General features: G+C 44.4%; 1 protein-coding gene across 1 annotated transcript in view; it reads left to right on the plus strand.

The window, feature by feature from the left end:
• Window positions 1-27,592, plus strand: part of YIPF3 (Yip1 domain family member 3) — a 56,171-nt gene that overhangs the window by 10,945 nt on the left and 17,634 nt on the right. Inside the window, exons 4-7 of the mRNA XM_053712758.1 lie at window positions 7,255-7,300; window positions 7,381-7,473; window positions 9,388-9,519; window positions 18,825-18,938. Of these exons, the coding sequence (XP_053568733.1) occupies window positions 7,255-7,300; window positions 7,381-7,473; window positions 9,388-9,519; window positions 18,825-18,938 (385 nt within the window). The remainder of the gene's footprint in view (window positions 1-7,254; window positions 7,301-7,380; window positions 7,474-9,387; window positions 9,520-18,824; window positions 18,939-27,592) is intronic.

Here is a 27,592-nt window from a genome sequence, read left to right on the forward strand (position 1 = left end):
ACCACAATTCAGTCCTCCCCCACTCAATATGCAAAATTACAATGCATCCAGGTGAGAACAAAGAAAATACATTTGGTCTAGTTAAGTTTAGGCAGTCATTTCAAAGAAAGACACATAACTTCAAAAAGATGGTCATCTGTATAGTTGTGTATTGCAAATCTTAGATCAGACAGTTACTTCAAAGTAATTATTAGCATGATGGAGCCTCAGAAGTGTATGCCCATATATGGGCTTCCTGCCCAAGATGGATAATGAACTCACAGGCCCCCTGTGAATTATAGACGGTCCGTCTGTGAGAATGATTGAATATACAAACATGCTCAAAGAATTGTAATTTACCATCTACATGATAAATTATTCCTGCTGAGATCTCAATACACATGGGATGTTTGAACTCAGGTTACCAACTGACATGAGAAATTAGATCTCAAATATAGAAATTGTGCCTAATCTTCATGTAAGTGTAAGATACTTGAAATAAATAAATAAATATATATATTCATTCAGACAACATATTAAATATAAACACATGAATCTGGAAAATTGTCTAAGCCTAAGAAGGGTAATATTGGAGGCTGGGGACCTCAGAGTCCAAATTTTAGCATGTCTTAACCTATGTATTTTTTTTTTTTAAAAAACATAGGATGTTTTAAGGATTTAAAATGGCCAATTTTAATAACCCATTTCTTTATATTTTTCATGCATTTAACAAATACACGTGTGGGCGTCCCATAAATCGTGTAATATCAGAAAGAGATGTTCTGTATGTGTAATATGCTGTGGTTTTATATGAATATAAGGAAATGATCAAATGCAATTTTAAATGGATTTTAAGATAATAATATGATGTTAAAATTAATACTGATGTTTCATATTAAAATAATCAGAAAAATGACATATCATCCCCTCTATAATTAAAATTGTATATGATTAATACAAGGAAGTTTAAGTAGTTTAAATAATCACTTCATAAGGATATAGTAAACTGTGGCAACTTTTGATGACTGCATTTCTGGTTGTTTGCTGCCCTCTAGGGGATTAAAATGGTATGACAGACAAACAAATTGATTGTTTAAAACATATGCAAATCCAAGTAGCCAATCAAATGTTTCGTTCGACTCGAAGGGCCAATCCATGCTCAGCTCCGATGATTAGAATAAAAAGGCGTGGGACTATATTGCAAAATATAATACCAAGCAAGAGAGAAAAAGAGGACTCTGGCTGCAATATTTTGGACTAAAAAATTGCAGCGATCCAGTCTATTATAAAGCAACCTGGGCCTATATTTTTATCCATCTTGCAAAAATTACCTCTTTCAGTTTATGAGGCGAAATTGGATTTACTAGAGAAACGCTGAAAGTTGAAACATTAATTGTTTAATTGGGTGATGTATGACTGTTATCTTTAATATTTTGACAAAGGTATTCTAAGACTATAGTCAAATTGCAGTTAGTAATTTTAAAAGGGCACTTTGTATTTTAGCTTGCATTCATAATTCTGTGTGGTTTAAAACTAATATTTTGTTTGCCAAGTCATTTATCACTGTAACCATATAAATATATTTTAGAATTTACCTTTTTGCTGCTAAATAATTTATGTAAGCTTAGATAAATTGTCATATAATCTGGCTGTTTACATTAAGAATATATACACTTCTGGTTTTAATTAGCATTGTATAGAATCATTTGTGGGTTAAATAACTTAATTGTACCAGTCTGAATGTTAGTGGCTCATATCTTGGTATCTCAATGTGGTATTTTAATGAAATTCAATTGCGAATAAGGTTAATAAATAAGGTAACTTTTATGATCTTCGCATAGCATATTATAATAGTTTAAACGTGTATAGTTTGTTTCATATCTGGTTTTCTATAAATATAATTCAATGTGTCTATACATTTTAACTAATATAAATAATTTAGGAATTTTACATTAATTTTATTTTATATGCATTTTTGTTGGGGGTTTATTTTAAAGAATAATTATTAAATATATTGTATTATATCACGGCCATATACTGACATAGCCATGGCTTTCTGTCCCTTACATTTTCCCGAGAAAACCACAAACAATGCAGAAGACTGACGAAAATCCTTAGTCGCTTGTAGGTAAAATTTTAGAGCATGTACCACGTCTAAATTGTGCAGAAGCCTTTACTTCTGAGAAGAAGGATTAGGACTCAAGGAAGGAACAACAATTTCCTGATTAATGTTCCGGTCAGAAACTACTTTAGGAAGAAATCCTAATTTTGTACGTAAAACTACCTTATTCGAATGAAAAATAAGGGGACTCATACTGCAATGCCGAGAGCTCTGACACTCTATGAGCAGAAGAAATAGCAACAAGAAACAAAACATTCCAAGATAACCACTTAATATGTGGTTGAAGAACCTTAAGAACTAAATTAAGACTCCAGGGAGGAGTAACTGGTTTGAACACAGGCCTGATCCTGACCAAGGCCTGACAAAATGATTGCACGTCTGCCAGACGTTTAGCCAACAAAATTGACAAGGCAGATATATGACCCTTTAGGGAACTAGCCGATAATCCTTTCTCCAAACCTTCTTGGAGAAATGACATAATTCTAGGAATCCTAACTCTGCTCCAAGAGTAGCCCTTGGACTCACACCAATATAGATATTTACGCCATATCTTGTGGTAAATCCTTCTAGTCACAGGCTTACGAACCTGAATCATGGTCTTAATGACCGAATCTGAAAATCCTCGCTTGGCTAAAATTAAGCGTTCAATCTCCACGCAGTCAGCTTCAGAGAAACTAGATTTGGATGAATGAAGGGCCCTTGAAGTAGAAGGTCCTTCCTCAACGGAAGTCTCCAAGGTGGAAGAGATGACATGTCCACCAGGTCTGCATACCAAATCCTGCGGGGCCAAGCCGGTGCAATGAGAATCGCCACGCCCTCTCCTTGATTCGAGCAATGACTCGAGGAAGAAGAGCGAAGGGAGGAAATAGGTATGCAAGACTTGCTGTGGCAAGACCGAAAGGAAGATCCACGAATTGGAAGTGTTTGTCTAGAAAAGCAAACCTTAGAAACTTGTGATGATCCCTGTGAATGGAAACATGCAGGTACGCTTCCTTTAAATCCACTGTTGTCATAAATTGACCCTCTTGGACCAAAGGGAGAATGGAACGAATAGTTTTCATCTTGAAGGACGATACTCTCAGAAATTTGTTTAGACTCTTGAGATCTAAAATTGGCCTGAAGGTTCCCTCTTATTTGGGAACTACGAACAGACCCTGTTCCTGCATCGGAACAGGAACTATCACTCCCAGGTCGGAGAGGTCTCTTACAGTGTAAGAACGCCTCTCTTTTTGTCTACAGATAATCTTGAAAACGGAAACCTGCCTTTGGGAGGAAAACTCTTGAATTCTAGTTTGTATCCCTGGGACACTATTTCTACTGCCCAGGGATCCTGAACATCTCGAACACAAGCCTGAGCAAAGAAGGAAAGTCTGCCCCCTACAAGATCCGGTCCCGGATCGGGGGCAGGCCCTTCATGCTGTCTTTGATTCATTAGCAGGCTTCTTTGATTGTTTTCCCTTATTCCAGGACTGATTGTGTCTCCAGGAATGTTTAGACTGATCTTGCTTGGAAGGGAGAAGATGACCCTTTCCTCCCGTAATATCGGAGATTATTTCCGTCAAGCCCTGTCCAAACAAGGTCTTTCCTTTGTAAGGAATCGCTAAAAGTTTAGCTAACGTAAGAGCTTTTATTCTATCCTGGATCTCATCAAGGGGAGTGTCTGTCCTAATGGCATCAGACAACGCATCAAACCAATATGCTGCCACATTAGTGACGGTAGCAATGCACACAGCAGGTTGCCATTGTAAACCTTTGTGTACATACATCTTTTTGAGTAACCCCTCTAACTTTTTGTCCATAGGATCTTTAAAGGCTCATCTATCCTCTATGGGAATAGTAGTTCTCTTGGCCAGAGTGGAAACAGCTCCTTCCACCTTGTTGCCAAGCCTCCTTGATAGAGTCAGCTATGGGAAACCTCTTTTTAAATATAGGAGATGGAGAAAAAGGGATATCCGGTCTCTTCCATTCCTTAGCAATGATCTCAGAAGCTCGGTCTGGTACAGGAAAAACCTCTACCAAGGAAGGTACCTCAAAATATTTGTTTAGCTTACTGGATTTCTTCAGATTAACTACGACCATAGTGTCGCTGTCGTCCAATGTAGCCAAAACCTCCTTAAGTAACAGACGGAGGTGTTCAAGCTTAAACCTGAAGGATACAACTTAAGTATCAGCAGGAGGAATTACACTATCAGAAAATAATCTCCCGGTCGGCTTTTTATGTTAAAGTTAAGCCACCGGAGTAGTGAAAAACCACCATACACAGAGCCTTCTATATTTAACCGCCCCAGTGCCTGATTAAATAGTGCTGCCATAAAGCCTCCTCCTTTTATCTATAGGAGGTCTTTTTGTCCCAAGGAAATAAAGTGCTCCACTTCCTCTGAGATCCTTTTACCCAGACCCAGAATAAAAGTCAGCACTTACCTCTTAAATCTGCCAGACAGCAAGGCAGCTCACCAGGTTTGAGAGGTCCTCTCCCTCACATTGCCCTGTGGATAAAAAATAAAGCCTGAGTAATGCTATTCAGACTATCCGTATTAGGGCAGCATAAATTACATGGGAGGCGCAGTGAGAATTTTGTCCCACCAGTTCCCATTGCTCTAAAGCCACCACTGCTCTACTGAAGAGACTGATATGTACTATGGCTACACCCTAGGACAAAGTAGCACAATCTTGCACTACATAAAAATAATAAACTCTTGATTGAAGATCTTTTTACTAACACCTAACTTTACCACTTCCTAGCACTAACGTAGACAAAGAGAATGGGAGGGAAGGGAGGTGATATTTAACAGCTTTGCTGTGGTGCTCTTTGCTGCCTCCTGCTGGGCAGGAGTGATATTCCCAATAGTAATTAGATGATCCGTGGACTCATCGTGTCATTAAAAAGAATAGGCTTTTTTACTAAAATACAATAGATAGGTTTAGAAGGGGCCTAAATATATTTACAGAATCCGTAGTTCTGATTGTTTGCGTTAAATGGGTGGGCATTTTATTGGTTATTTTGTCAGTTCTCTTCATAAAAACAAAACAAAAAACTGCGAACATGTTAAAGAGTTGTCTGTAAATATGGAAGTGGTTGGATCTTTTTGTCTTCCTCTTCTGCTGTCTTACTGATGACTTAAGATCATTGTCTCCATTTTTATTTCATTTGTAACTTGCTTACTGGAATCTGACTAATATCAATAATAGAATATATAAGTCAAGGAAATGAAAGGGAACATATTTTATTTAGTGTTGATGACTTTACAAAAATAAATATAAAATTATTAACTTGTGAAATAGAATATACATGAGCCTATATACATACTAGATAAAGGGGCGTACATGCTAGATAAAGGGGCGTACATACTAGATAAAGGGGCGTACATACTAGATAAAGGTACATACATACTAGATAAAGGTACGTGCATTCTAGATAAAGGTACATGCATACTAGATAAAGGGACGTGCATACTAGATAAAGGGACGTGCATACTAGATAAAGGGACGTGCATACTAGATAAAGGGACGTACATGCTAGATAAAGGGACGTACATGCTAGATAAAGGGACGTACATGCTAGATAAAGGGACGTACATGCTAGATAAAGGGACGTACATGCTAGATAAAGGGGCGTACATGCTAGATAAAGGGGCGTACATGCTAGATAAAGGGGCGTACATGCTAGATAAAGGGGCGTACATGCTAGATAAAGGGGCGTACATGCTAGACATACATACTAGATAAAGGGGCTTACATACTAGATAAAGGGGCGTACATACTAGACATACATACTAGATAATGGGGCGTACATACTAGATAAAGGGGCGTACATACTAGACATACATACTAGATAAATGGGCGTACATACTAGACATACATACTAGATAAAGGGGCCTACATACTAGATAAAGGGGCCTACATATTAGATAAAGGGGCCTACATACTAGATAAAGGGGCCTACATACTAGATAAAGGGGCCTACTTACTAGATAAAGGGGCGTACATACTAGATAAAGAGACGTACATACTAGATAAAGGGGCGTACATACTAGCTAAAGGGGCGTACATACTAGATAAAGGGGCGTACATACTAGCTAAAGGGGCGTACATACTAGCTAAAGGGGCGTACATACTAGCTAAAGGGGCGTACATACTAGCTAAAGGGGCGTACATACTAGCTAAAGGGGCGTACATACTAGACATACATACTAGCTAAAGGGGCGTACATACTAGCTAAAGGGGCGTACATACTAGCTAAAGGGGCCTACATACTAGCTAAAGGGGCGTACATACTAGATAAAGGGGCGTACATACTAGCTAAAGGGGCGTACATACTAGCTAAAGGGGCGTACATACTAGCTAAAGGGGCGTACATACTAGCTAAAGGGGCGTACATACTAGCTAAAGGGGCGTACATACTAGATAAAGGGGCCTACATACTAGCTAAAGGGGCCTACATACTAGCTAAAGGGGCGTACATACTAGCTAAAGGGGCGTACATACTAGCTAAAGGGGCGTACATACTAGCTAAAGGGGCGTACATACTAGACATACATACTAGCTAAAGGGGCGTACATACTAGCTAAAGGGGCGTACATACTAGCTAAAGGGGCGTACATACTAGACATACATACTAGATAAAGGGGCATCCCGTATTTCTCCCTCAGAGTGTGACGAGCAATATATTAACTGAAGAGCACATGATCTAATGTTCACATATTTACCTCGATAACATCTCCAGACACCAGTGCAGTGTTTGTGGTGACCGTATTGTCTCTAAATTGCTGGAGATGCACTGTAGTTTTAGATTTAGGGATAGAGCAAACAACTGGAATGATATACAATCTCAATGTGTAGTTCTGCATATAAGCTCAGCATGGCCGCCTACTGCAGACACAAAGAACTCTGTGTAATCAGCTTAGAATGTCAGTAAATGGGGTCTGTTTGAATGTAGACCATATAGTGCTCAGATATGATGGGATGGAGTCCTTACCGACCCCTCCTGTACAACGGGCCTGAGCCTGGTGTCTTTTCTATGGGGAAGTTAGGACATGATAGGCACCCAAAATCCTATCTTTGTCTTGTCTGCTGTGTCCCTTCTCTATGATTCTTGTGTAATGTAGAGAAGCTTTAGGAACCCAGAGTGTGACTCAGCATCTTCTTTCTTGCAGACTCCTGGAGTCCATGATACCTGTGAGGATGATCAACTTCCCCCAGGTCTGTTTTTTGTTCCAGTAGCTTTATTTACTGTTACGTTCTCCCAGTGATGCTCACTGTCTGCCTCTGTCTCACTACAGAAGATCGCAGGAGAGCTGTACGGACCACTCATGCTGGTCTTCACCATGGTGGCCATCCTGCTGCATGGGATGAAATCCTCAGGAACAGTCATTGTGAGTGACATAGTGAGATGGTAAAGAGGGGATCAGGGTGGCAGCGAGAGCCGATAAGGCAGCGGTTAGCATGGGCAGGGTTTTTTTTTTTTTATTGAGGTTATTTCAAACAAAATACACAGAAAATATAATTCTTCATACTCAAAGGTCAAGACAGAAAATTATAAACAGCCAAATAAAAGAATCGAGCTCATATGTAATATGGTCACACTGGAAATATATCAATAGAGCCTATAAGGACAACACCTCATTTTAAAGGGTAAGGGGAATGTATCAGTTACCTCTAGAAATAAACATATCTAAACAGAATTAGGAGTTTCAAATGGGGTCTGTGCCCCTAAGCTTAACCAGTAAGCAATATGATGGGGGGGAAACGGAACATAATGTAATAGACTTATAGCATACTTGCTCCTCAACACCTGCAAGAGAGGTCTATCTAATTAACTACGGCCTACCAGTGTATAAAAATATATAGGAATTTTACAACCTCATCAATACATGACTCTCTAGAACATTTATACTGGCATACCATATATATTTCAATTACATTAGAGACGCTGGAGAACCTCTCATCGCCCGTGGCCTAGTAATAATGTACAAAATAGATGGCACAACTAGTGGTACAGTAAATCAAACGACTAAACATACTGCATATTCACTTAAAGCTATTAGGACCCTTAACGTAGGCCCAGTGAATCTCATCAAAGACCAAATGACTATAACCTCTATCCCCGTGGTTAGGTAGAATATACTTGGTCTAATTCCCTAAAAAGTACATAACACATACATTTGAAAAAGCAAAGTTTACACCCCCACGTATGTACAAACCTAGATTCTTTCATAAACAAACAGAATGAAAAGTAGGCAGGTGTAACTCAAAGTGGGTACAGTAAAAAAATATCCCTGTTAGACCCACCTGTATATACTTGAGTATTACCAACATATGTCTAATATCAAAAAAAATTGGAGAAAGCAGCTAATTTTAAAGTTGGAAACTCTAAATATCCAATTGACATGTATCAAAGTGGAGTTAGCTAGGTGACAAAAGTTATCTATATGGAGTTATGCGCACCTGGTGTTAATTGCATGTTGGAGAACTTTGTATTAACGCTGACTAGTTAAAGGAATAACCTTATCAGTGTATGACGTACTCTCCAATATGAGAGCAGCAATTATCTATAGCGTGTTCCCCTGCCCCGACCGCAGGCAGAGGAGTCAACATCTAACTATAATGTGTGATGGGCAATGGCTATCCAGGAAAATATAAATATCCATAGATAACATCTATCTGTCAGATAATGTGGTGGATATATTCAAGTTTTTATGTTATATAGTTCTTAATAACGGGAGATACGAAGAACTTAGCAAAAATATATATGCTAATAAAATTTCTATCTGGAGTAAATTTTTAAGTTTAACAAAAGCTCTAATGCCCAATAAAATATCAGAGCAGGAACAGTAATGCACAAAAGTAAACCATTTGTTCTTTAAACTATGAACTTATAACTTAGTATTACCAAGGAACAGCAAACAAAACATAATGTCCATAAAGATGCATAGACATTGCTAAGCAGCAAAAGTCAGGGCAAAGACGACTTGTATTTGCCATTTTTCGTGTCCCAAGAATTCATCCAACACCAGATGGGCAGGGTTTTTGAAGTAAGTTTGAGTTGTAAACTTGAGGCATTTGGAGGAGAATGTGATTTGTTGTGATAAGGAGAGTGGGGTATGGTGACAGGTGGGCTGAGGATTATGGTGGCGATTGTTAACGAGGAGGTTATGAAACAGGTATTTGGAGAGATATGCTACTGGTGATGGGTTAAAGTGGAAGGCACTAGTAGGAGTTATTGGCACTGCTATCTAGATATGTCTTTGACTTCACTGTGTGTGTAATGCTCTCCTATTTCCTTACAGAGAGAAGGCACTCTCATGGGCACCGCTATTGGCACATGTTTTGGGTACTGGCTGGGAGTTTCTTCTTTCATATATTTTTTGGCGTATTTGTGCAACTCTCAGATCACAATGTTACAGACTCTGTCGCTGCTGGTAAGTGGAGTAGTGCTGTTTTACACTTTTACACTCCTATGAAATACACATTTATATAGGTACACACACACTATTATGCGCCTGTCTGCCGTCCTACGTACAATGTTGTGCGCAAGTCTGCCGGTGTTCTATCAAAAACTCCAAGATGATGTCACTTCCGAGAGCAGATTCCACGACTTGACTCCATTTCGCATGAGAGTGCATACCTGACATTTTTAGGCTGAAAAGAGGTAGCCCCTTGGGGAGAACTTGTCGAGTTCCTCAAGACCACCTAGTGCGTATGCACACAGTGTCACGTCTTCCTCAGTGTCAGATGGAGAGACAGGCAGTAAAATACAGTACCTACATGAAGTATAGGTGCGGTACGGAGTAACCCAGAGATTAAGGTGGAGATGGGAATAACCAGCCTGAAGCTCTTGATGCAGTCCGGACTGTACAGTACTAGATCAGTCTGAGCGTAGTCCAAGACAATCCAGGTCAGCAACTTTAAGGCAAACAATCCAGCGAGGTTCAAGGGGTTAAAGCAAAGCGTAGTCAAAGTCCAGTTCCAAGATCAAAGGAAACAGAAGATCCAATTAAGTTCCAAGGGGCAGAGAAAGGCAGAGTTCAAAATCCAAGTCTGTAACATTGAGCAATCCAAAATAGCAATAAACAGCACAACCTGAGTAGAAACTCAATAAACAGGCAATGACTGCTGGGAGAGCTGGCTTATATAGGTAGAGAATAATTGCTAATTACCTGCAGCTGGAGCCAAAGTGCAGGAAAACAAAACGCTAACTAGGCAAAAGAAACAGTCTGCAGTCCAGATGCCAGGATAGCTCCTAGCAAAAGCAACAGCCCAGGAAGCTGAGGTCCCAGGTTCATTCCCAGGGTGTGACCGTACCCCCTCCTCAAAGACCTCTCTGAGGGCTATCAGGCTTATGTGGATGAGCAAGATAAAATGCTTTAAGATGGGCTGGAGCATGGACATCTTTTGCAGGAACCCAGGAGCAATCTGCAACAGAATAGCACTTCCAGTGAACAAGGTATTGGAGTCAATGTCCGTAATATCTGGAGTCCAGAATCTTTGAAATGATGTATTCTGGCTGGCCATGAACTGTAACTGGAGGAGGTGGAGGTACAGTTCGGGAAAATCGGTTAAAAACTGCTGGTTTTAACAGAGACAGGTGAAATACTAGAAAAACACGAGATAAGGAAGTGCTAGTTTGAAGACTGTATCAGAGACACATTGCACAATTTAGTAAGGACCGATGAATCTAGGACCGAGTTTGTAGGAGGGCTGTTTCAACCGGATGCGGCGGGTTGAGAGCCACACCTTGTCACCAACTTTCAGTTTAGGAGGAATCTGACGGGATCTGTCTGCGTACTTCTTGTAACGACAAGTATAATGTTGACGTATGATGCGGATCTTGAGCCAATGGGCTACTAGAACACAACGGTCAGCTGCAGGTACACCCGTTTGTGGTGAGTTTAGAGGAAAGGTTCTGGGTTGATACCCTAGAGCAGCCAGAAATGGAGTGGTAGATAAAGATACAGTAGTACCCAGGCGTTTACAAAGATCTCTCCAGAAAAAAGATATGAACTGAGTTCTACGATCAGAGACAATGTTTCTGGCAAGCCGTCCAGTCTTACATTGTGGGTAATCAACAATGTAGCCATGTCTGGGGCAGAAGGTAATTTAGGAATGTAATTTAGGGTATGTAATATGAGCCTGTTTGGGAAAAGCGATCTGTGACAACCCAAATCACAGTGCAACCATTAGATGGGGGTAGGTCCACAATAAAGTCCATAGACAAATGTGTCCAAGGTTGGTTAGGCACTGTGAGAGGTTGCAGGAGACCATAAGGCAGCATTCTGGGTATCTTCATTGCTGCACAAGTAGCACAGGAGGAAACCTATTTGACATCTTTTTGAAGGTTCGGCCACCATACATGTGACTGGAGTTGTTGAGTAATGCGTAGTACTCCGGAATGGCCAGAACTCTTTATTATAATGGGCCCAAGATAATAGACTTTTGCAAAGAGAACTAGGGACAAAGTATTTCTGTAGTGGAACTGTAAGATAAACCGGAATCTTGTATTGGGCTGCTTGCAAACGCTTTAGAAGAGATGTGGAAAGTTGTCCAATAATCCGTTCTTCTGGAATAATAGATTTAGGGGCATCAGATAGTGAGGTATCTGGAGCAAACTGCCTAGATAAGGCATCTGCTTTAGTGTTCTTAGATCCAGAAATGTAAGACACAATGTAGTTGAAGCGGGAGTAAAACATAGCCCAGCCGGCCTGTCGTGCATTTAATCGTTTAGCAGTATCAAGGTATGTCAAGTTCTTATTGTTAGCAAGGATAACAGGTAATATGGTACCCTCCAGTAAATGTCTCCATTCAGAGAGAGCCAACTTGATAGCCAGCAGCTCTTTCTCTCCCACATCATCAGTGGGACTTTGCTAAAGAGAATCTCTTGGAAAAGAAAGCTACAGGATGATTTTTCCCAGTCTGTGGATTACGTTGATAAAGTACTGCCCCAGCACCAACATCCGAAGCATCCACTTCCGTGGTAAACTGTAAAGAAGCGGCTGGGTGAGCAAGAATAGGAGCAGCACTAAAGGCATTTTTTAACGTTTCAGAGGCCTTTAGAGCAGATTCGGGCCAAATTTTGCACTTGGCCCCTTTTCGGGTAAGAGCAGTTATTGGGGCAATAATTTGGGAAAAGTCCTTAATAAACTTCCGGTAATAATTGGCAAAGCCGATGAACGCTGCATTCCCCTGACTAGTGGGCTGGGGCCAATCATCAATAGCCTGTAATTTATTGGGATCCATGGCAAATCCATCTTTAGATATGAGATCTATTGTCTTTCAAACTCACATTTGGACAATTATAGCATAAAGGTTGTTGTTGCGTAAACGAGTAAGGACTTGTTTCACATGACTGTGGTGCTCTTTTATGGAGGAAGAGAAGATTAAGATATCATCTAAATAAACTAGCACATCTTTGTTGAGAAGGTCTCAGAAGATATCCACCAGAGCCTGAAAGACAGCCGGGGAATTGCATAGTCCAAAGGGCATAACTAGATATTCGTAATGTCCAGCCCGGGTGTTAAAGGCTGTCTTCCACTCATGTCCTGGATGAATGATCCGTGCTCCCCGAAGACGGTCAAATAATTCTGAAATCAATGGAAGGGGGTTCCGGTTTTTGATTGTAATCTTATTCAGCGCTCTATAATCAATGCAAGGCCGTAGACCCCCATCCTCCTCCTCCATAAAGAAAAAACCTGCGCCAGCAGGTGACAAAGATGGACGAATAAAGACCTTGGCCAAGTTCTCTTTAATATAATCATCCATAGCTTTGGTTTCTGTTTGAGAGAGGGGGTAAGTTCTATCCTTAGGGATAGGTGCCCCAGGGTACAGGTCAATCTTGTAATCATAAGTCCGATGGGGTGGCAATTTGCCAGCCCCCTTTTCCTCAAAAACATCTGTAAATTCACTATAGGGTTTAGGGACACCCGAGTCAGAGGTGATGGCAGACAGGAGATGCTGTTTCCTAAGGAAGAGTAGTTTCAAACAGGTACTAAAACAGGAATCGCCCCATTGAGAGAGTTGTCCAGAAAGCCAATGGAACTGGGGATTATGTAGAGTCGGCCAGGGCAATCCTAATGCTATGTGATACAATGGAGATTCAATAAGGTCAAATTTAAGGACTTCTTGATAAAAAATACCAACAGTAACTTGCAGAGGTAAAGTCTCAGAGTGCATAAATCCAGATTCCAAAGGATGGCCATGGATAGTGGCTACCTTAAATAACTGTGACTTAGTACGAGATGGAAGTTTCAGTTGTTGGGCTAAAGTAGAGTAAAAAAAAATCCCTGCAGCACCGGAGTCTACCAAGGCTTCCAAATTGTGTTGTATAGAGTCTACAGTTATTGTTAGAGGTACCATGATGCGTTGGGGAGAAGTGTTTAGAAACTTCAAGCTTAGTGGGACTTCTCCTGATTCCACTAAGCTCTGTCTTTTCCTGGACGGGCAGTGCATTCTACATAGATGGTCCTTGGCACCACAATAAAAAAGTAGGAGTGCATCTTTTAAGTCGTTCATTTTCAGAAAGATGGACAGCTCCTAGATCCATAGGTTCCACAACCAGTGGTGGAGAAGAGAAAGCAGCAGGTGAAGGAAAGCATGGTGCTAAACGTACAGGTTTGCCTGACAGAGGTCCGATAGCCTCTTCCCCTTTCTCACTGTCTTTCTAGGTAGCGAGTGTCCAAGCGTATACAGAGAGCTATAAAATCTTCAATCGATTCAGGGATTGCTCTGTAGGTGAGCTCATCCTTAACCCCCTAAGGACCGGGCACTTCAGACAAAAACTTCCCCAAAAGACCAATGCATTTTTAGCATTTTTGCCATCACTACATTTTAAACATAAATAGAGCCTTTTTTTATATATATTTACCTATCAAAACTATATATATATTTTTTATTATTTTTTTTTTTAGTAGACAACCCAAAGTTTTGTTCTAGGCCCATTTTGGTTTATTTCATGCAACCATTTTACCGCCAAATCCGATCAATTTTTCACAATTTTAGGTTTCTCACTGAAATTATTTACAAACAGCTTGTGCAATCTTGGCACAAAATGGTTGTAAATTGTTCTCTGGGATCCCCTTTGTTCAGAAATAGCAGACATATATGGCTTTGGCTTTGTTTTCTGGTAATTAAAAGGCCGCTAAATGCTGCTGCGCACCACACTTGTATTATGCCCAGCAGTGAAGGGGTTAATTTTAGATTTGGTGTAGAGATCAGTTCCCTCTTGACACATCCCTCCCCCTGATCTATTCCCTCGCCCACCCCACAATTGTCACCCCCATCTTAAGTACTGCCAGAAAGTCTGCCAGTACTAAAATAAAAGGTGCTGGTCACCTTGGTAGCACTTCCACAATGTGTGTGCTAAGTTGCAAATAGTCTTTTTGTGGTGTGCTTAACCAAAAAAAACCCTTTGTGTGTAGGATCCCCTTTTTATCCCCAACCTCCCTGATTTTCCCCCCCACCTAAATTTTTTTAAACTCATTAACCATTTTTTCTGTAGTGTAGCTACCCCCCTTCCAGATTTTTTTCCCACATAGGATCCCCCTTATTGCCCTTCCTCCCTCCTTCCCCCTCACTTCCCAGCTTTTTTTTTTTTTTTCCCCCGTAAGCGGGGCGAAGCAGTCCCACCCACTCACGCCCTCCTCCAGCGATGGGCCGCCCACCCGCCTCTTTCCTTAAGCTCCCACCCACCAATGATTGGCACCACCGCTGTCCGATGCAGAGAGGGCCACAGAGTGGCCCCCTCTGCATCAGTAACTCTGCAAATCTATTTCTGCTGTGCCCCACTCGTGGGACATGCAGAAATAGTCCAATCTCACTATTTTGAGCAAGATAGCAGCAGAGAGAAGCCCAGGACTGCAGGGTTGCTGGTTCTTAAAGGGACAGTCAACCCAAAAATTACTTTAACTTATTTAGATTAGTTAACCAACTATCTTTACAGTAAACTGTAACCAAATTTCCATCTTAATAAACTTTGGCAGAAAATAAACTTACTAGATCTCATCTGGCAGTTTGGAAATGGCCGCCTGACCCCTCCTTCTCTGACGTCTCCCAAAAGCTTGCACTAGTACAGGATCCTTTTCTCGAGTCTAGTAGTCTCGTCCCTGCGCGCTCCTGCAATTTCAGCTAACAGCTGTTCATACCCGGCACTCACTGCTTCTCATCCATGCTGTGCGCTGTTTGATACAGAGACTGAGAGGCAGTGAGTGCCGGGCAGGCAGCGATATGATGGTCTGAGATTAGAGAGAAATGTTTTATTTTTATTGTTTTTCCCTCACTACACAGTCCTCTCTGATCGACTTTTTCGCGCACCATCAGCATTGCAACATTGTATCCACAGATGTGAAAGGCTGCACAGTAGTGATGATTACATACACAGGCACTGATGCACTGAGCTGATTTTGCTTGCCTTCCACGCCCTGTGCACTCACTATATCATTATTTCCCCTCAGCTAGAAGTTCCTTGCTCCCGCTGCCCACTATCACTCGAGGAAGGAAGATGGGGAGGGGAGGGCAAGCTATCACTGATCTGAGGAAGCACAGAGCACCCCCATCCCACAGGTACCACGGCACAGCATTAGCTCTACTATCCAGGAAAACCGGTCAATTCAGCTAACTATTAACGTGCGTTCTCATGGCACAGCTACAGAATAACCGAGAAAACATTCAATTATGTGCGCACGTTAATAGCTGAATTGACCGGTTTTCCTGGATAGTAGAGCTAATGCTGCAGTGTAGTGTAGCACCGGGCACCGTTTAAACTTCCCTCACACACCAGGCCCCGCCCGACACTGCTCATAGACACTTGGATTAGCCTGGGTATGTGTGTCGGTATAACGCTGCTGGCGGGGAGGGGGAATCTTCTTACTGCCAAGAGGAGCGGAGTGTGTGAATATAAATAAGCCTCTTCCTTCCTCCTCCTGCCTCTGTCAAAGTGGATCTGCCTCTGTCTTTCTGGTTAATTCTGCCAACACTGAAACTTTATATATATATATTACCTTAAAAATAATAAACTGATATAAAACACAATGCTATAATTCCTATTGCGGTCATCACAGCCAGCGGACCTGTTTCCCTCTGTTACTTTCACGTACAGCAGTATACATTCTTACCCCAAATGCAGGGAAGTCCAGGATCCCTGGCTCTGATACACCGCCGCTGGCTTTTTAATGTCAATAAAGAAATAATAGTGATTGCTCAAAATTAGTTTTTATTAACTGAGACAATTCATAGACCCATGTATATAGTTTTTTTTATAATAAGGCAATGGACATATGTAAATATAGTGCACTATAAATGCAAAGTCTTTCTTTTTCAGTGTTTTATACCAGTTTATTATTTTTATGGTAATATATATATATAAACAGTTTCAGTGTTGGCACCATAAAAATAATAAACTGGTATAAAACACTGAAAAAGAAAGACTTTGCATTTATAGTCAGAGAAGGAGGGGTCAGGCGGCCATTTCCAAACTGCCAGATGAGATCTAGTAAGTTTATTTTCTGCCAAAGTTTATTTAGATGGAAATTTGGCTACAGTTTACTGTAAAGATAGTTAGTTAACTAATCTAAATAAGTTAAAGTAATTTTTGGGTTGACTGTCCCTTTAAGGGTATAACAACCAGTGTCGTACAGTGTACGATGCTGGTCGTTAAGGGATTAATTCTATTGGCTTATCCTCTACGGAAAGCTGCCTTTAGAGCTCTATAGCCCCAATTAGTCTCAGAGGCAAGGGTTCGAAACTCTATGGCATATTGGGAGACAGGTCTATTACCTTGGCAGATCTCTAGAAGAGAAGATTCAGCGGCGGCTGTTCTCCCTGGGATATCAAAAGACAGGTAAAAGTGGAGATGAAAACTACAGCATTGTTCTCCATTAAAGGGGATACCCAAGCTATTGCTTGATCTTTTAACAAAGAGATGATGAAAAAGACTCTGGCTTGGGAAGACTGGAACATTGCTGGGTTATTACTAAAATGCAGTCTGCATTGGTTTAAGAAGCCTTGGCAATTCTGTGCAGAGCCATCACATTTTTCATGCAGTGGAATCTTTGGAACAGTAGAAGAATCCAAACTGGAGGTCATCATATGAACCACGGGAGGTGAAGCAGATGGGGGTGTATTCACTGAAGTGGCTCCCTGGTTACACAGAGAGGACAGCATAGCAGTAATGTGTTTAAATGTATCATTAAATGCTTGTAGTTGAGTAGAGTGGGCTCCAAGCATCTGCCCCTGCAGGGTCACAGCCTTCGCTATCTCCTCTGGGTTCATGGCCTGTTTATATACGGTCACGCCTGCCTCAGTGTCAGATGGAGAGACAGGCAGTAAAATACAATACCTACACAAAGTATAGGTACGGTACGGAGTAACCCAGAGATTAAGGTGGAGATAGGAATAACAACCAGCCTGAAGCTCTGGATGCAGTCCGGACTGTACAGTACTAGATCAGTCTGGAGATACTGACAAGGACAACTAGTACTGGTAGAGGAAGTACAGGTAACAGTCACTAGGGGTCAGCATAGTCAAAGACAATCCAGGTCAGCAACAATAAGACAAACAATCCAGCGAGGTACAAGGGGTTAAAGCAAAGCGTAATCAAAGTCCAGTTCCAAGTTCAAAGGAAACAGCAGATCCAATGAAGTACCAAGGGGCAGAGAAAAAGGCAGAATCCAGAATCCAAATCCAAGTCTGTAACAGTGAGTAATCCAAAATAGCAATAAACAGCACAACCTGAGTAGAAGCTCAATAAACAGGCAATGACTGCTGGAAGAGCTGGCTTATATAGGCAGAGAGTAATTGCCAATTACCTGCAGCTGGAGCCAAAGTGCAGGAAAACAAAACGCTAACTAGGCTAAAGAAACAGTCTGCAGTCCAGATGCTAGGATAGCTCATAGCAACAGCCCAGGAAGCTGAGGTCCCAGGTTCAATCCCAGGGTGTGACAGAAAACTGACACATAATAGGTAAACCAAGAAATAGGCAAACAACTTGCACGAGATCGATGGATATTCGGTGATGTAGGAGAGAAGTTGGTATAAGGTCCTACTGTGTACTTTGAGCTTGGAGCAGTACTGGTAATTAAGAATAAAAACTGGCGCTCGTTGTTTTGCTGTAAAATTATTTTATAATAAGAATACGCAAAATACAGATCACTGTACTATTGCAAATTCAGTAACACAGGGGAGGAAAGGTCATGTCTTTTACATGGTTTGCAAATACAAATTACTAAATAAATACGTAGGTGTTTACAGTTTTCTGACACTGCGCACATGCGCACTAGCTGGTCTTGGAGAACTCAACAAGTTCTCCCCAAGGGTCTGCCTCTTTTCAGCCTAAAAATGTCAGGTGCACACTCACGTGAGCAATGGAGCCAAGTTGTGGAATCTGCTGCCGGAAGTGACGTCATCTTGGAGTTTTCGATAGAACACCGGCATACGCACGCTGTTGTGCGTCTGGCTCCCGGCATACGTACGCTGTTGTGCGCCTGTCTCCCGGCATACGTACGCTGTTGTGTGCCTGTCTCCCGGCATACGTACGCTGTTGTGCGCTTGCCTGCCAATTAAGCACATAAAAACAATTTTACACAGGGAAAGTGACCTCTGGGTAGGCCTCTAGGGGCCTATATCATTTTTATATAAGGTGTTTTACAAGATATATATATAGAGAGAGTATATATTTTACAGGATACAGTGTCCTGTGAACTCCCTCATTTATAACCTACTGTCTCTTCTCCCTCAGGGTTATGGACTTTTTGGACATTGTGTTGTTCTCTTTATCACATATAACATCCACTTCCACTCGCTTTTTTATATCTTCTGGCTGTGCATCGGGGGTCTCTCTACACTAAGAATGGTGAGATCACTGTCATGAGAGACCTGAAAACTTCTCTATATAAGGACATTAATAGGGCTGTTAATATTAAATGTTGTAATAGATATGTCTTGCCGTACACCCTCATGACCTGTTTGTCTTGCCGTACACCCTCATGACCTGTTTGTCTTGCCGTACACCCTCATGACCTGTTTGTCTTGCCGTACACCCTCATGACCTGTTTGTCTTGCTGTACACCCTCATGACCTGTTTGTCTTGCTGTACACCCTCATGACCTGTTTGTCTTGCTGTACACCCTCATGACCTGTTTGTCTTGTTGTACACCCTCAGGTTACCTGTTTGTCTTGCTGTACACCCTCATGACCTGTTTGTCTTACCGTACACCCTCATGACCTGTTTGTCTTACCGTACACCCTCATGACCTGTTTGTCTTGCCGTACACCCTCATGACCTGTTTGTCTTGCCGTACACCCTCATGACCTGTTTGTCTTACCGTACACCCTCATGACCTGTTTGTCTTGTTGTACACCCTCATGACCTGTTTGTCTTGCCGTACACCCTCATGACCTGTTTGTCTTGTTGTACACCCTCATGACCTGTTTGTCTTACCGTACACCCTCATGACCTGTTTGTCTTGCCGTACACCCTCATGACCTGTTTGTCTTGCCGTACACCCTCATGACCTGTTTGTCTTGCCGTACACCCTCATGACCTGTTTGTCTTGCCGTACACCCTCATGACCTGTTTGTCTTGTTGTACACCCTCATGACCTGTTTGTCTTGCTGTACACCCTCATGACCTGTTTGTCTTGCTGTACACCCTCATGACCTGTTTGTCTTGCTGTACACCCTCATGACCTGTTTGTCTTGTTGTACACCCTCATGACCTGTTTGTCTTGTTGTACACCCTCATGACCTGTTTGTCTTGCTGTACACCCTCATGACCTGTTTGTCTTGCCGTACACCCTCATGACCTGTTTGTCTTGCTGTACACCCTCAGGTTACCTGTTTGTCTTGCCGTACACCCTCATGACCTGTTTGTCTTGCTGTACACCCTCAGGTTACCTGTTTGTCTTGCCGTACACCCTCATGACCTGTTTGTCTTGCTGTACACCCTCAGGTTACCTGTTTGTCTTGCCGTACACCCTCATGACCTGTTTGTCTTGCTGTACACCCTCAGGTTACCTGTTTGTCTTGCCGTACACCCTCATGACCTGTTTGTCTTGCCGTACACCCTCATGACCTGTTTGTCTTGCTGTACACCCTCATGATCTGTTTGTCTTGCCGTACACCCTCATGACCCTCAGGTTACCTGTTTGTCTTGCTGTACACCCTCATGACCTGTTTGTCTTGTTGTACACCCTCATGACCTGTTTGTCTTGCTGTACACCCTCATGACCTGTTTGTCTTGCTGTACACCCTCATGACCTGTTTGTCTTGCCGTACACCCTCAGGTTACCTGTTTGTCTTGCCATACACCCTCATGACCTGTTTGTCTTGCTGTACACTCTCATGACCTGTTTGTCTTGTTGTACACTCTCATGACCTGTTTGTCTTGTTGTACACCCTCATGACCTGTTTGTCTTGTTGTACACCCTCATGACCTGTTTGTCTTGCTGTACACCCTCAGGTTACCTGTTTGTCTTGCCGTACACCCTCATGACCTGTTTGTCTTGCCGTACACCCTCATGACCTGTTTGTCTTGCCGTACACCCTCATGACCTGTTTGTCTTGCTGTACACCCTCATGACCTGTTTGTCTTGCCGTACACCCTCATGACCTGTTTGTCTTGCCGTACACCCTCATGACCTGTTTGTCTTGCTGTAAACCCTCATGACCTGTTTGTCTTGCCGTACACCCTCATGACCTGTTTGTCTTGCGGTACACCCTCATGACCTGTTTGTCTTGCCGTACACCCTCATGATCTGTTTGTCTTGTTGTACACCCTCATGACCTGTTTGTCTTGCTGTACACTGTCTTGCCGTACACCCTCATGACCCTCAGGTTACCTGTTTGTCTTGCCGTACACCCTCATGATCTGTTTGTCTTGCCGTACACCCTCATGACCCTCAGGTTACCTGTTTGTCTTGCCGTACACCCTCATGACCTGTTTGTCTTGCTGTACACTGTCTTGCCGTACACCCTCATGACCTGTTTGTCTTGCCGTACACCCTCATGATCTGTTTGTCTTGCCGTACACCCTCATGACCTTTTTGTCTTGCCATACACCCTCATGACCTGTTTGTCTTGCTGTACACCCTCAGGTTACCTGTTTGTCTTGCTGTACACCCTCATGACCTGTTTGTCTTGCTGTACACCCTCATGACCTGTTTGTCTTGCTGTACACCCTCATGACCTGTTTGTCTTGTTGTACACCCTCATGACCTGTTTGTCTTGCCGTACACCCTCATGACCTGTTTGTCTTGCCGTACACCCTCATGACCTGTTTTTCTTGTTGTACACCCTCATGACCTGTTTGTCTTGCCGTACACCCTCATGACCTGTTTGTCTTGTTGTACACCCTCATGACCTGTTTGTCTTGTTGTACACCCTCAGGACCTGTTTGTCTTGCCATACACCTTCATGACCTGTTTGTCTTGCCATACACCTTCATGACCTGTTTGTCTTGCCGTACACCCTCATGACCTGTTTGTCTTGCCGTACACCCTCATGACCTGTTTGTCTTGCCGTACACCTTCATGACCTGTTTGTCTTGCCGTACACCCTCATGACCTTTTTGTCTTGCCGTACACCCTCATGACCTTTTTGTCTTGCCGTACACCCTCAGGTTACCTGTTTGTCTTGCCGTACACCCTCATAACCTGTTTGTCTTGCCGTACACCCTCATGACCTTTTTGTCTTGCCGTACACCCTCATGACCTGATTGTCTTGCCGTACACCTTCATGACCTGTTTGTCTTGCCGTACACCCTCATGACCTGTTTGTCTTGCTGTACACTGTCTTGCCGTACACCCTCAGGACCTGTTTGTCTTGCCGTACACCCTTATCACCTGTTTGTCTTGCCGTACACCCTTATTACCTGTTTGTCTTGCCGTACACCCTTATTACCTGTTTGTCTTGCCGTACACCCTCATGACCTGTTTGTCTTGCCGTACACCCTCATGACCTGTTTGTCTTGCTGTACACCCTCATGACCTGTTTGTCTTGCCGTACACCCTCATGACCTGTTTGTCTTGTTGTACACCCTCATGACCTGTTTGTCTTGTTGTACACCCTCATGACCTGTTTGTCTTGCTGTGCACCCTCATGACCTGTTTGTCTTGCTGTACACCCTCATGACCTGTTTGTCTTGCTGTACACCCTCATGATCTGTTTGTCTTGTTGTACACCCTCAGGTTACCTGTTTGTCTTGCTGTACACCCTCAGGTTACCTGTTTGTCTTGCTGTACACCCTCAGGTTACCTGTTTGTCTTGCCGTACACCCTCATGACCTGTTTGTCTTGCCGTACACCCTCATGACCTGTTTGTCTTGCCGTACACCCTCATGACCTGTTTGTCTTGCTGTACACCCTCATGACCTGTTTGTCTTGCTGTACACCCTCATGACCTGTTTGTCTTGCCGTACACCCTCATGACCTGTTTGTCTTGCTGTACACTGTCTTGCCGTACACCCTCATGACCTGTTTGTCTTGCCGTACACCCTCATGACCTGTTTGTCTTGCTGTACACCCTCATGACCTGTTTGTCTTGCCGTACACCCTCATGACCTGTTTGTCTTGCCGTACACCCTCATGACCTGTTTGTCTTGCCGTATACCCTCATGACCTGTTTGTCTTGCCGTACACCCTCATGACCTGTTTGTCTTGCCGTACACCCTCATGACCTGTTTGTCTTGCTGTACACTGTCTTGCCGTACACCCTCATGACCTGTTTGTCTTGCCGTACACCCTCATGACCTGTTTGTCTTGCCGTACACCCTCATGACCTGTTTGTCTTGCTGTACACCCTTATGACCTGTTTGTCTTGCCGCACACCCTCATGACCTGTTTGTCTTGCCGTACACCCTCATGACCTGTTTGTCTTGCCGTACACCCTCATGACCTGTTTGTCTTGCCGTACACCCTCATGACCTGTTTGTCTTGCCGTACACCCTCATGACCTGTTTGTCTTGCCGTACACCCTCATGATCTGTTTGTCTTGCTGTACACCCTCAGGTTACCTGTTTGTCTTGCCATACACCCTCATGACCTGTTTGTCTTGCCGTACACCCTCATGACCTGTTTGTCTTGCCGTACACCCTCATGACCTGTTTGTCTTGCCGTACACCCTCATGACCTGTTTGTCTTGCCGTACACCCTCATGATCTGTTTGTCTTGCTGTACACCCTCAGGTTACCTGTTTGTCTTGCCATACACCCTCATGACCTGTTTGTCTTGCCGTACACCCTCATGATCTGTTTGTCTTGCTGTACACCCTCAGGTTACCTGTTTGTCTTGCCATACACCCTCATGACCTGTTTGTCTTGCCATACACCCTCATGACCTGTTTGTCTTGCCGTACACCCTCATGACCTGTTTGTCTTGCCGTACACCCTCATGACCTGTTTGTCTTGCCGTACACCCTCATGACCTGTTTGTCTTGCCGTACACCCTCATGATCTGTTTGTCTTGCTGTACACCCTCAGGTTACCTGTTTGTCTTGCCATACACCCTCATGACCTGTTTGTCTTGCTGTACACCCTCATGACCTGTTTGTCTTGCTGTACACCCTCATGACCTGTTTGTCTTGCCGTACACCCTCATGACCTGTTTGTCTTGCCGTACACCCTCAGGTTACCTGTTTGTCTTGCCGTACACCCTCATGACCTGTTTGTCTTGCTGTACACCCTCATGACCTGTTTGTCTTGCTGTACACCCTCATGACCTGTTTGTCTTGCCGTACACCCTCAGGTTACCTGTTTGTCTTGCCGTACACCCTCAGGTTACCTGTTTGTCTTGCCGTACACCCTCATGACCTGTTTGTCTTGCCGTACACCCTAATGACCTGTTTGTTTTGCCGTACACACTCATGACCTGTTTGTCTTGCCGTACACCTTCATGACCTGTTTGTCTTGCCGTACACCCTCATGACCTGTTTGTCTTGTTGTACACCCTCATGACCTGTTTGTCTTGCTGTACACTGTCTTGCCGTACACCCTCATGACCTGTTTGTCTTGCTGTACACCCTCAGGTTACCTGTTTGTCTTGCCGTACACCCTCATGACCTGTTTGTCTTGCCGTACACCCTCATGACCTGTTTGTCTTGCCGTACACCCTCATGACCTGTTTGTCTTGCCGTACACCCTCATGACCTGTTTGTCTTGCTGTACACTGTCTTGCCGTACACCCTCATGACCTGTCTGTCTTGCTGTACACCCTCAGGTTACCTGTCTGTCTTGCTGTACACCCTCAGGTTACCTGTCTGTCTTGCTGTACACCCTCATGACCTGTTTGTCTTGCCGTACACCCTCATGACCTGTTTGTCTTGCCGTACACCCTCATGACCTGTTTGTCTTGCCGTACACCCTCATGACCTGTTTGTCTTGCCGTACACCTTCATGACCTGTTTGTCTTGCTGTACACCCTCAGGTTAACTGTTTGTCTTGCCGTACACCCTCATGACCTTTTTGTCTTGCCGTACACCCTCATGACCTTTTTGTCTTGCCGTATACCCTCATGACCTGTTTGTCTTGCCGTACACCCTAATGACCTGTTTGTTTTGCCGTACACACTCATGACCTGTTTGTCTTGCTGTACACTGTCTTGCCGTACACCCTCAGGACCTGTTTGTCTTGCCGTACACCCTTATTACCTGTTTGTCTTGCCGTACACCCTCATTACCTGTTTGTCTTGCTGTACACCCTCAGGTTACCTGTTTGTCTTGCTGTACACCCTCAGGTTACCTGTTTGTCTTGCTGTACACCCTCAGGTTACCTGTTTGTCTTGCCGTACACCCTCATGACCTGTTTGTCTTGCCGTACACCCTTGTGACCTGTTTGTCTTGCCGTACACCCTTGTGACCTGTTTGTCTTGCCGTACACCCTCATGACCTGTTTGTCTTGCCGTACACCCTCATGACCTGTTTGTCTTGCTGTACACTGTCTTGCCATACACCCTTGAGACCTGTTTGTCTTGTTGTACACCCTCATGACCTGTGTGACGGATACCCCAGCTACCCTGACTGGGTAGCTCCGCCAAACGGGTCCTGCTTCCTCCCTGCCGACTGCAGCTATGTAGCTGGCAAGTGACCACAGCCTGTAGCCACCCCTGATGCCCGACAGCACCAGTACTCAGGTTCCCATCCTGTGGCAGACTCCAACTACCCAGACTAGGTAGCTCTGCCAGAGGGTCCTTCCTCTGCCTGCAACAGCCTGCTATGTAGCCCAGGAAAGTCATTTTAGCAGGAGCCCACCCAAATAACTAGACATACTAGCATTCAGGTAAAACAGGAACTCATTTTATTGAAAACACATACTCCTTTAATACACAAAGCTCATCTTGATAAGATACTGGACAATCCCACAATTTTCCCGACATTCCCGCCCCTCCAGACATACCGGCCCCTCCATAGCAGCCACCGTCCCACAGAATCCCAGGACACAGGGCAGGGTGGTGGTTTCGGGGTGATCCCGGGGGAGCGGTTCCCAAAGGAGCTCCCCTCCCGTAAATCCCCCACCTCTTGTCCCCCCTAGGGGCTACTAATCACCAAATGAGTGGAGCTCTGAGGCACATGGTTGCTGGAGTGACCATGGGTAAAGTTAGCGGGTGTCCTGCTGTTCTGTGTCCGACTGGGAGTTCTAGGAGCCCGGCCACCCTGAGAGAGGTTAGGCGGATGTCCGTTGTGAGGCGGCCGACCGGGAGTTCCAGGAGCCCGGCCAGCCTAGGAGGGTTTTCCCGGTCATACATCAGCTCTTCTCTTAAGTTTAGAAGACAAAACAAGCAAACAAAAGCTTCCAGAGATTGTGGTTGCTCTGAGGAGCCAAAAACCACTGAGAAACAACAGGGATGAAAGGTTGTAGGGGGTTAGGGGTTTAACCCTTGCAGCACGGTATCTGTGACAACTCCCCCCTTCCAGTTTGGCAGACCAGCTAGATCCTTAACGGGTTGGCCTGGGGCTGTCCGACGGTGGCCCTCCACTTCTCAAATGATGGAGAAGGTTGTCCCATCTCCCCTGCGCTTGAGGCACCCTGGGGGTTTCTGCTGGCATTTATCCCCTGGGCGCAGGGATAGTCACACAATGCAAAGTACCAAACAAGTTTGCCAAGGCCGGCTCCCAAACAGTTGCTCCAGTGTCATTAAGTTCCATGGCCATACTGCCTCCCTCTGTGACACTCTGAGTACCGGCTGACTCACCCACAAACAAAGCCAGTGCTGGTTTCCCAGCTATATTCCCCCCCCCCCAGACCGGAGGGTTAGGTTGCTCCTTTCGGGGGTGGGGGGTTCAGGCAAAGCTTGGGTGCCCAAACATGTGGCACCAACTGCATAAGCTTTTATCCTCCTTGCCCAAAGCAACGCCTGCCCCCGGTGAGAAATCCTCCTGGGCGCAAAAAGGGTAGAGATCATGCCCAGCTACTGGGGAGAGAGACGGTCTGTCTCTCCTCCTGGGAAAGGGATCTGCTGCTGGGGAGGGAGGCCGACTACCTCCGCTTCCTGAGAAACTGTGCTGCCTTTGGGGAGGGAGACCTGCTGTCTCTGCTCTCTGTATGGGGTTCTGCCGCTGGGGAGAGAGACCAACTGTCTCCTCTCCCAGAAAGGGATTCTGCCGCTGGGGAGAGATATCGATACCCGTCTCTCCCTGTAAGGGGTTCTGTGTAAGGGGAGGGAGGACTACTACCTCTGCTCCCGGGGAGAGAGACAGACTGTCTCCTTTCTCAGGATGGGGTTCTGTGTAAGGGGAGGGAGGACGATTACCTCCGGTTCCAGGGGATGGCTCTGCTGCTTGTGAGAGAGACAGACTGTCTCCTCTCCCTGCTCCTGGCTCTGCCGCTGGGGGAGAGAGACAGACTGTCTCCTCTCCCAGAAAGGGACTCTGCCGCTGGGGAGAGATATCGATACCTGTCTCTCCCTGCAAGGGGTTCTGTGTAAGGGGAGGGAGGACGACTATCTCCGCTCCCGGTGGATGGATCTGCCACTGGGGAGAGAGACCGACTGTCTCCTCTTCCTGCTCCTGGCTGTGCCGCTGGGGAGAGAGACCAACTCTCTCCTCTCCTTCCTCTCCTGGGAAAGGGTTATGCTGCTGGGGAGTTATCGACATCCGTCTCTCCCTGCAAGGGGTTCTGTGTAAGGGGAGAGGGAGGACGACTACCTCCTCTCCCTGGTTTACCAGAGCTGCTGCAGGGGCTGAGCAGAGGCCGCGGCTCTCTGCCCTGTTGCCAGCGCTTCTGCTAGGGTGCCCCCCTGGTCCAAGACCATAAGCTCGGAGCCAGACTGCTGATCGGGATTCAGCAGCCCTGGTTCCCTTTTTCTTTGTTGCCACTCCTCCACGGTCAAGCTCTATGAATCCCAGAGGGCTGTACCCCAGATCTGTATACCCTTGGCACGCTGCTTAACGAGATCTAGCAGCCTCTTGTATTCCTTGACTAGTGCCTCTTCCTGGTCAATTATAAAATCCAGATCGTCTAGTAGCCAGGATTCCTCCAAGAGATCCAGCAGTTTCTCTTGGAGCCCAGAGAGATCC

This window comes from Bombina bombina, chromosome 4 (assembly GCF_027579735.1).
Source record: "Bombina bombina isolate aBomBom1 chromosome 4, aBomBom1.pri, whole genome shotgun sequence".
Classification (NCBI taxonomy): domain Eukaryota; kingdom Metazoa; phylum Chordata; class Amphibia; order Anura; family Bombinatoridae; genus Bombina; species Bombina bombina.